The sequence below is a fragment of the Scyliorhinus torazame genome, chromosome 2 (assembly GCF_047496885.1).
Source record: "Scyliorhinus torazame isolate Kashiwa2021f chromosome 2, sScyTor2.1, whole genome shotgun sequence".
Classification (NCBI taxonomy): domain Eukaryota; kingdom Metazoa; phylum Chordata; class Chondrichthyes; order Carcharhiniformes; family Scyliorhinidae; genus Scyliorhinus; species Scyliorhinus torazame.
In genome coordinates this window covers 78,636,499-78,647,449 of record NC_092708.1, presented here as the reverse complement: position 1 = coordinate 78,647,449, position 10,951 = coordinate 78,636,499, and the positions used below count along the sequence as shown (strand labels likewise).

Below are 10,951 nucleotides of genomic sequence, written 5' to 3'. Positions count from 1 at the left end.
TGGCGGATAAGATTTAATGCAGTGAAGTACAAAGTGATACATCTTGACAGGAAGAATGACGAGAAGCAATATAAAAGATAGGGTACAATTCTGAAGATGGTGCAGGAGCAGAATAGGTCCTGGGATATATGTGTACAAACTGTTCATGCAGAGCATAGTGAGAAAGTGGTTAAAAGAGAAGAGACAGTTGAGAGGACATTTGATAATGGTGTTCAAAATCATTTTTTTAAAATTTAGAGTACCCAATTATTTTTTCCAATTAAGGGGAAATTTAGCGTGGCCAATCCACCTACGCTACAGATCTTTGGGTTGTGGGGGTGAAACCCATGCAGACATGGGGAGAATGTGGAAACTCCACACAGACAGTGACCCAGGACGAGGATTCGAACCCGGGTCCTCAGCACCGTAGGCAGCAATGCTTACTGAGCCACCGCGCTGCCCTTAGGGTGTTCAAAATCATGAGGGATCTGCACAGAGTGGAGAGAAACTGTTCAAATTGACTGGAGGGTCAAAAAACAGAGGACAGGTTTTTAATCAGTAAGGAAATCAAGGGTTATGGGAATCATAGAATCCCTACAGTGCAGAAGGAGGCCATTCGGCCCACCAAGTCTGCACTGACCCTCTGAAAGAGTACCCAACCTGACTCCCCCGCCCCATAACCCTGCCCATTCAATAACCCTCCCCAGTGAAGACTCAGCACAGAGGTAACAGAGAAGATTCGGCGAAAGACCAGAGGATGGAAGAAGCGTGCGCGACCCACCTTCGCGGATGGAGGCCACGAGGCAACAGAGACTCAGAGACCTGGACTGAGCTCATCAGCACGGGGAGTATTAAGAATTTTGGGATTATTGTAGTTGCCATCATTTAAAGGGGGTAACGCGTTTACTGTGTTTAATAACAAATTTGATTTGGCTGTACAGTGGCGCAGTGGTTAGCACTGCTGCCTCATGGTGCCGCAGGACCCAGGTTCGATCCCAGCCCCGGTTCACTGTCTGCGTTGTGTTTGCACATTCTAGTCCTGTCTGCGTGGGTCTCACCCCCACAACCCAAAGATCTGCGGGGTAGGTGAATTGGCCATGCTAAATTGCCCTCAATTGGAAAAAAAGAATTAGGTATTCTAAATTTATATTGAAAAAAAACAATACATTTAGTTGAATCTTTTGTTCAACTTGCAAATAGGGGCACTTGGGTAAAATGTTTAAGTAATAAAGAACAAAGAACAATACAGCACAGGAACAGGCTCTTCGACCCCCAAGCCTGTGCCAACCATGGTACCTGCCTAAACTAAAACCGTCTGTATTACGGAGTCCGTTTCCTTCCATTTCCACCCTATTCATATGTTTGTCTAGATGTCACTTAAATGCGGCTATCATACCTGCTTCCACCACCTCCCCAGGCAGCGCATTCCATATATTTATCATCCTCTGTGTAAAACCTTTCCTCGCACATCTGTTCTAAAATTTTCCCCACGCACTTTAAACCTATGTCCCCTAGTACTTGACTCTCCTCCCCTAGGAAAGAGCATCTGACTATCCACACTGTCCATGCCACTCATAATCTTGTAGATCTCTGTCAGGTATTCTCTCAACCTCAGTTGTTCCAGTGAGAACAGACCGAGTTTATCTAACCTCTCCACATAGCTAATGCCCTCCATACCAGGCAACATCCTAGTAAACCGCTTCTGCACCCTCTCCAAAGCATCCACATCCTTCTGGTAGTGTGACGACCAGAATTGTTTACAATATTCCAAATGAGGCCTAACTAAGGTCCTGTACAGCTGCAACATGACTTGCCAATTTTTATATTCAATGCCCCGACCGATGAAGGCCAGCATGCCGTATGCCTTCTTGACCACCTTATCCAGATGCGTTGCCATTTTCAGTGATCGGTGGCCATGCACGGCCAGATCTCTCTGCCTGTCAGTACTCATAAGAGTTCTACCATTTATTGTGTAATTCCTACATGCATTGGACCTTCCAAAGTGCATTACCTCACACTTGTGCGGATTAAACTCCATCTGCCATTTCTGCGCCCAAGACTCCAACCAGTTTATATCCTGCTGTATCCTCTGACAATCTTCTTCACTATCCGCAACTCCACCAATTTTTGTGTCGCCTGCAAACTTACTGATCAGATCAGCTACATTTTCTTCCAAATCATTTATATACACCACAAACATCGAAGGTCCCAGAACTAATCCCTGTGGAATGCCGCTAGTCGCAGTCTTCCATTCAGAAAAACACCCTTCTACTGCTACCCTCTGTCTTCTATGCCCAAGCCAGTTCAGTATCCAACTTGCCAGCTCTCCTCTGGAACTTCACCTGTAACCAATGAGGATACAAAGATTACTGTCAAGGCCCCAGCAATTTCCTCCCTTGCCTCCCTCAGTATTCTGGGGTAGATCCCATCAGGCCCTGGGGTCTTATCTACTTTAATGCTTTGAAGATGCCCAACACCTCCTCTTTATTAATATCAACATGACTCAGAATATCTACACACTCTACCCCGACAGCCGCCAGGATACTGTCTCCCTCAGGGACCTGGCACCAGCAGGTTCCCCACACACACACCACTCTGGCCCGGCACCACCTCCCCTCCCCCTGCACTCCCAGCAGCAACGCCCCCAGGGCCATCCATCCTCCCCCTGCCCACACCCGAGGATGAAGAGGATTTCAGCACATTCCGGGAGTCACCGAACATCAGATCAGCATCGTCATCGCCGCCACCACTACCTCGCTCCCAGCGGCACATCAAGGCCCCGGACCAGTTAAACCTCTAACTGGTCCACTGGACTTCAAAAGACATTTTTTTCTCTCAAATATTGTAAATGTAAAACCCATTTGTTGTATATAGTTCTCCACCACCCCCGCTGGACTCAACAGGGGGTGAATGTGGTAAACCACTGTTGCACCTCTATTAGGTGATGTATGGTAGGACCGGTACTACAGGTACATTGGTAGTCCTTGTCTGCTGGCTCCGCCCAGTAGGCGGAGTATAAATATGGGTGCCCTCCATGCTGCAGCCATTTCGCCAGTTGCTGTGGGAGGCCACACATCTTAGAGCAATAAAGCCTCAGTTGTATTCAACTCTCGTCTTTGTGCAATTGATCGTGCATCAATAGAATCATACAGCACAGAGCGAGGCCATTCAACCTATTGTACCTATGGTACTTTGAAAGAGCTATCCAACTAGTCCCAGTCCATTGATCTTTCTCCATAGCTGCACAAAAATGTCCTTTTCGAGAATGTATCCAATACAGTTTAGAAAAAATACAATTGATTCCACCACTCTTTCCAATAGTACATTTTTGGGGGAGAGGGGAAGGGGTTGAGTTGAGAAGTCCTAAGCGACTTTCTTCTTCAAGCAGGACTTTAAAGGACTTCTCAACTCAATCCTTTCCCCTCTCCCCCAAACACTGGCTATTTTGGCAATGATATTAAATATGTGCCAGTTAGATACAGACTGTCCTGTCAGTCAAAGCAGTTTCTCCTCATTTACTCTATCAAACCCCTTGAACACATCTTTAAATTTTAATGATCACTGAGGTCTAAAGAAATATGGGGATCCAGATAATAGATCATTAAAATGTATAGAACAGGCACAAAAATAATCAAAAAGTTGAATGGAATGCTGGCCCTTATATTTAGTGTACTAGAATACAAGGGGGATGGAAGCCATGCTTTGGCAATACAAAACCCTGGTTGAACCACACTGGAACACGTGAAGTAATTCTTAGTACTACACTTGAAGAAGACTATATTGGACTTGGAGAGAGGGCAGCATAGATTTACAACAATGATACCCGGACTTCAAGTGTTAAATTACATGGAGCAATTTCACAAATTAGGGCTATATACCTTGGCATTTAGAAGATTAAGGGGTAATTTGATTGTAAGGTTTCACGATATTAATGGAAACAATTTAAGTAGATAGAAACTATTTTTATCAGTTGGGGAGACTAGGAATAGGAGTTATAGGGCTAGATTCTCCGGCTGCGTCCGCCCAGCGACCAGAGAATCTCCCGAGGTCAATGGACTTTTCCATTGTCCGCGTCCCGCCCGTGGTGATCTTGCGGCAGGCGGGTAGACGTATCCAGTCCATAATCTAAAAATTAGAAGTAGGCATTTCCGCAATGAAATTAGATAACATTTCTAAACAAAAAAAATGGTAGCAGTTCAGAACTCTCTTACAAAGGACAATTGATGCTCATTCAATTTTTACTTCAAAATCTGTGATTGATGAATGTTTATTAACGATTGTAATTAAGTGATATGGGTTAAATGCAGCTATATAGAGTTAGGTCACAGATGAGCCGTGATCTCATTGACTGATAGAACAAGTTTGAAAGCAAACCTCCCTGAACGTTTCCTGCTTGAAGAAGAAACATTTGAACGTTCCTTGAGCTGTCTTTTACGCTGGGACAGGGCCCCACTGTATAAAAAACACTCTGGCTGGGGCAGGTGGGTAGGCAGTGGTTCGGCAGTAAGCAGGGATGCTGCTGCCATTTTATCCCCCAACTCCACCTCCCTCAGCCTGCCAACCCATCCCCAGGGTGTGCATAAAATTCTGGCCTTTGTCTCTCCACAGAACTCAAGTCCCTCATCATGCTAATAAATCTCCTCTACATCCTCTTCAAGGCCTTGGCATGCTTCCTAAAGTGCAGTGCCCAAATTAACACAATATCCCAGCTGAGGCATAACCAGTGATTTACAAAGGTCTAACTTCACTTTATTGCTTTTGTGCTCCATATATAATGCCAAAGCTTCCATTTGCTTTTTTGCCAAATTCATCAACTGACCACTTTTAAGATGTTTGTGCGTAAACCCACAGATCTCTCTGTTCCTTCGTCCACTGTGCTCTCTAATTACTGAACGGAAGCACCAAAGTGACTTTCTTTTGTATACAGTCGTAAATTATTCTTCCACAAATGTTGTTAGGATGGATCAAGAAGCTGAATATTTTTACTTGGTTCATCACTTTTTGAATCAAATAAGGTTTGTACTACTCACAGGGTCATTACAAGCTTTATGCCTACATGTAGCAGCAGAGAACTTGTACCAAATCATATAATCCCTACAGTGCAGGAGGAGGCCATTCGGCCCATCGAGTCTGCACCTGCCCTTGGAAAGAGCACCCTACTTAAGCCCATGTCTCCAAACTGCACTGAATGTCAGCCTACATTATGTGCTCCATTCATAGGAGCAGCCCTAGCCTTCTGTGTCAAAGACACATTGATCTATGGCTGACACCTGTGGTATAATTAACCACTTATTGGTATCTATATGAAAATATATTCCTCCTCTTGTTTGCTGTACATACTCTTGTCTCAGTGAATTTTATTGTCCCTTACACAATAGGTTATTAACACAAGAAGACCAACATGTCTGTGGTTGTCGTGACCTTATACTTTAAATGTCAGAGTTGACTATGGGATTCATTTTGACGATTGAACTGCCAAAGAAAATTATCTAATTGATTTGGAATCCTACCTCTTCTGCAATAAGTGACTGCAGTATTACAGATAATAAGCAATTGAGCTTTCCAGCAACGGCCGTGTGTTGTATTGGCTGATGACTACAGCACAGGAAGGAATCAAGGAGAATTCTTTGTGGCATTGAAGCATGAACTAGAAATATTTAAACAAAATTTGTAACAAATTATTGAAGTACCTTTGATCAATTAAGATAAGCCTACTACATAGAGTAGGATATTAAAGTGTTCTTGTGTTTGAACAAATCAAAAAATGTCCGGTGGCATATATTTAGTTTATTTTACAGTTTACAAACAACAATTCTGTATTTTAAGATGTATTTCTTAGCAGAAAAAGGATTCTAAAGCATTCTCAAAAGAATATCGACTATGGTCTGCAAAATTATTTCATGGAGCCACAGAACAGGCAGTATTAATGTGTATTTTTCATATGCATAGAGGCATTAGAAAGAAAACTGCAATGCTAGAAATCTAAAATAGAAACATAAGCAAGTTAGTCTGCATTCAGGACAAAACAGTTGCAGGCAGGGATTTATTGATTTGAATGGCCTGATGGACAATTCTTAAGTAGCTTTGCCTGGCTGATGCCAAGCGTTGAGAAATAATTCTGATTATATGTACAATGCTGCATCTGGAATGTTAAAAATCTATTCGTTATATCAGCAAATAGAGTAAATCATATTTATCTGAGTTAACAGACTGTAAAACCAACAGAATATAGGCAGCAGTTCAAAGCAAACACCATGGAAAATGAAAAGATGATTTCCACCTGTGACTCAGTAAACTGTGCACAGATTTCTGAAGCAAACTTGAGTTTTCAGTCATTTGAACACCTGGTCGACAGTGACATAACTCTAATCCTTTAAAAAAATTTAAGATCAATGTCTTTCAGTTGTTGCATAAGTATTAACTATAAATATCTGAAAGAATAATTAAATTATTTATCCACATACTGTATTTATCCACATATAAATGATCACAATTTTAATAGCAATGGTACCATTAACAGATGCATAATCATAGTATATATTAAAAGGTCGTCATTTTTGAAGTGCGCAACTTAAACTCTCATATTCAAAGGAACTGGATGTGTGATTGTGGACATGATGACACATAGTTCTTAGTTTCTTGCCTCAAAGCGTGGAAAAGCTTTGGTTCTGTCAAGTCACAAGCATGAATGATCAGTTGGGGTCAAATATCAGAGGATGGACAGCACTGATAGTTCAGAAAATAATCAATACCTCCAGTGGAGTTTAGAACTGGTTGTGGGGAGTGGTGAGGGAGGAAACCAAAATTAATTTGAGCTGGACTTATTTCACAAACACCTTACAGATTCAGCTCTGAAGAAGTCATACAGACTTCAAACATTTACTGTGTTTCTCTCTCCACAGATGCTACCAGACCTGTTGAGTTGTTCCAACATTTTCTATTGTTATTGGAGACTCAGCACTGCTTCAGAACAATAAATATTCCAAACTGGGACCATAAGCCTGTGTGCCTTGTCCTTTTTATAGTGGTTGTGTAGTGCCCCCTTGTGGTAATGCCACCTCTGGTTGTTCTGGTTACCCATTGGTTGTGTCCTGTTCTGATGACCCATTGGTTGCGCGTCTGCATATCATGACAATAATCGCATCAAATATTGCAACAACATGCAGTAAAATAGCTGGTTTGAGTTTAATTTTCAGAATTCATACTAGAGATCTCTAACACAGATATGCTTTTTTAATATAATTATTATTCAGTATAATTAATACCTTAAATTAAGTATTAAACATGTTTTACCAGTTATAAAAATGGAATTTTACTTCTGTTCAGTAATTTCAGGACAACGCCAAGGGCAGTTTAATTCATTTATATTGAATCTTTTATCGCTGCTTTATGAATAAATATCTGAAGGCATTGTTGTAATTTTTGTTGAAAGCCGTGTAGATGAGAGGATTGAAGAAGGAATTGGAGTAACCCAGCCAGACAAATATGCTCTTCCAGGTCGGAGGGATGTCACAAGAGCACAGAGAACTGATGAGTTCGGTGATGAAGAATGGGATCCAGCACAGGACAAAAACCCCGATCAAGATCCCCACCATCACCGCTGCCTTTTTTTCCTTCTGTTGGCGCCAGGCTTCTCCGTCCGCCTGGAAGGTCAGGGCTGCGTGTCGGACCGCGCACTCCATCTGGGGCTGGTGACTGGCTTCCTTAACCTACAACAATCAATGAGTTAAAAAAACATTAAGTATGATCATACAAAGAGAGGAGGGCAAAAAATTCTAGCCGTTCTTCCGCATTGAATGTTTAAAGCCCACTGAATATTGCACCAGAATAAGATTCACACAATGACCATTTCAGTCATCCATGTGGTCACTCGATATTAGAAATCCTTTTTTGTATTTATGCAAGGATAATGCAATCTTGTCCTATTGGGGTTGGAGGGGAAAGATGACGGTACCATGCCAATGCCACGGACCTGTAATCCATATTGGACATGGGCTCAAATCCCACCTGGGCAGCTAGTGGAACTCAAATTCCACGAATGAATCTGGGATTTAAAGCTAGTGGTGGTGGCCAGGAAGCTATCATTGACTTGGTTCACTGATTGTTCTTTAGGGAGGGAGATGTGTTAACCATACCTGGTCTGGCCTACATGTTATTATTATGTGACTTCAGATCCACAGCTGCCCCCTGAAGTGGCCCAACAAACCACTCAGCTCAAGGGCAATTAGAGACAGATGGCAAATGCTGGCCTTACCAGTGATGGCCACATGCCTTGAAGTAGTTTTTTAAAATCCGTACTTCAAACGATCAATGAAGCCAATGTGCCTTGGGGTGGGCAATTATTAAAAGTGGCTGAGATCCGCGTTTGCCGTTCAGGACCCCCTCCACTATCCAGGTACTTCGTATCAGGGAGGGATTTCAATCAAAAGATTACATTAGATACAACGGGTGCTGCCATGTGAGACCTATTAGACTGTTGTTCTCTCCTCCTTGTAACTAAATATGTACCTGCTGAATACACAATAGTGCTACCCGAAAGCACACGGCAGATGTAGCCCCGACCGCAACATTCCCCCCCCCCCCCCCCCCCCGATTTATCTGTGTCTTGTTTCTTGGCTGGTTCTCTCCGTCTTCTCATCATCCGGCCAGGTTCCTGACTTCGCGACCCTGCTTTGCTTTCCCACGTGAAGGCAACTTCATTACCCCAGCTCCACACGACTCTTCCCCCATCTATATACAGTCCACAATAATCTCCTCCGCGCAGTGAAACTGGGAGCTGGACTTCATTTTGATACCTAACCTCTGCTTTTTAAACATCTTTACAGAATCTCTAATAGAATTTTAATAGATGATATTTCTACAGTGATACTTTAAAAATGTAATCCAAAAACTAAACTTTGGAACATAGAAAAAAAAGAGTGAGAATCAAAAATGCGGGGGTTTGCAAAGGGAGGAAGTTTGGCGGATTAATAATACGCTTTCTGCGGGTTATTCTTGGCACAACTATCTTCTAAAATTGCACAGACATTGCACTGTGAAAACAATGTGCATTTTCTTTCACCTTGCCTTACGGCCTGGTTTAACATGCACTTGCTGCTGGTAATTTAAGAGATCAGTACCAACACCTTTCCTCTGGGGCCAAATCAGAAAACGCTCGAAAATCTCAGCAAATCTGAGAATTGCTGTGGACAAAGCCATCCAGACTCGGGATGTCAGCTCCCTTCTCTCTCTACAGACGCTGTCAGACCCGCTGAGAATTTCCAGCAAATTCTGCTTTTGTTTGAGATGCCGGCGTCCGCAGTGATTTGCTTTGAACCTTTCCTCGGGGTTGGGAGAAGTTACAAAAAAGGCCCCACATGTAGAGATATTCCCAGCAACCCTCCCTGTACTCGGTGATTTGCTGTAACTTTCCTCTGTTAGAAAGGTTGCCATTCTCACCCTAACAAATCAGTAGAATTCACTTCCACAGGGTTTATTCATACAAAGTAACTCCGGAGCGGTACGCTTTTTAAAAATCGGGCTTCAGATGGAATAATTTAGCTATATTTAGATATTTAATTACCGTTCTAAGAATCTATTCCACTGAATCGGGTGAGAGCAGAATAGTATTGCCAAAAGACAGAATGTTGTTACTAACTCGCCGTTGTAATTTGAACAAAGAACATACAGTGCAGAAGGAGGCCATTCGGCCCATTGAGTCTGCACCGGCCCACTTAAGCCCTCACTTCCACCCGAACTTAACCCCTCCTAACTTGTTAGTGAGAGAAGCACTGGTGATGTTTAAAGTGTATTTATTTTATTAGATATAATACTGAGCAGACATCCATACAGGATCTGTCTATGGGGCCGCAGGGAATGCAGCAGAGACAGTGACTCTCTTACCTGCAGTATTTCAGGCATGGGCACCACAACATTCCTCTTGCGGCTGCCGATCCTGAACTTGGCAGCCTTGTAGATTTTCCAGTATACGAACAAAACCACGGAGAGAGGCAGGTAGAAGGCGCCGCAGGTTGAGAAGATGGTGTAGGAGGGCTCCTGGCTGACCTGGCAGTTCTGCGTGGCGGCGGAGTAAGCTTCTCCCCACCCAAAGAGGGGGGAGAAGGCGATGACAGCGGAAAGCGCCCAGGTCAGGGCGATCAGAACATTGGAGATCCTCTTCCGCGTATCTAAAGTGTACTCCAGGTGCCTGGTGATGGACCAGAACCTGTCTAGGGCGATGGCAGTGACGTTCCAGATGCTGGCCGTGCAGCAGAGCACATCGAAAGAGATCCAGATGTGGCAGAGGACCCTGCCCAGCCTCCAGCGCCTGCCGAACAGCTCATTGACCAGGCTGAGGGGCATCACTAAGGCAGCCACCATCACATCAGACACAGCCATGGAGGCCACCAGATTGTGCGGCACCCGGTGGAAGGTCTTCACTCTCAGGATAGTTACCAGCACCAGAAAGTTCCACACGAAGGTGGCGAGGATCAGGAGGGTCAACAGACACACGACCAGGATCCTAAAGACAGCGAAAGATTGTCCCTTCAGTCTGCTCTCTCCCGAGCTTCCATTTAGCAGCAAGGACCCGTTGATGTACATGACTCCCAGCTCTGCCCGGCCAAACAAGCTTACCTTTGTTCGATTCCGCAGATCAATTCGGAAATAATGCGCAATATCCCGACTATTCTACACACCGCCACAACGAATGATGACCCCTTATCTTCCATTGTGTTCAGTTTGATCAAAGACAGCCTGTAATTTTTTTCAGTTGGTGTCTATTAACCAAACATAGAAGAGAGCGGGCTTTTAAACATTACCACTTCAAAGCTTTCTCAAGAAGGCTGCACCCAATGAGCGGAGGACTGCTGCTCCATGCAAATCCCGTTCAAGTACTGAGCAGTTTGCGACATAAACCGGCCCCCGCGATTACCATGCTGATGAACCACATACAAACATAGATGAAACTTATTCCTAGGGGAGAAAAAAAAAA

General features: G+C 43.6%; 1 protein-coding gene across 1 annotated transcript; it reads right to left on the bottom strand.

Moving 5' to 3' along the window:
• Positions 1 to 6,535: 6,535 nt before the first annotated feature.
• On the bottom strand, positions 6,536 to 10,572 carry LOC140407777 (5-hydroxytryptamine receptor 5A-like). The gene is made up of 2 exons (XM_072495047.1): positions 9,862 to 10,572; positions 6,536 to 7,688 (listed from the first exon to the last, which is right to left on the bottom strand). The coding sequence occupies exons 1-2, from the start codon at positions 10,558 to 10,560 to the stop codon at positions 7,356 to 7,358; spliced, it is 1,032 nt and encodes a 343-aa protein (XP_072351148.1). The 5' UTR covers positions 10,561 to 10,572; the 3' UTR covers positions 6,536 to 7,355.
• Between the last annotated feature and the right edge of the window lie 379 nt (positions 10,573 to 10,951).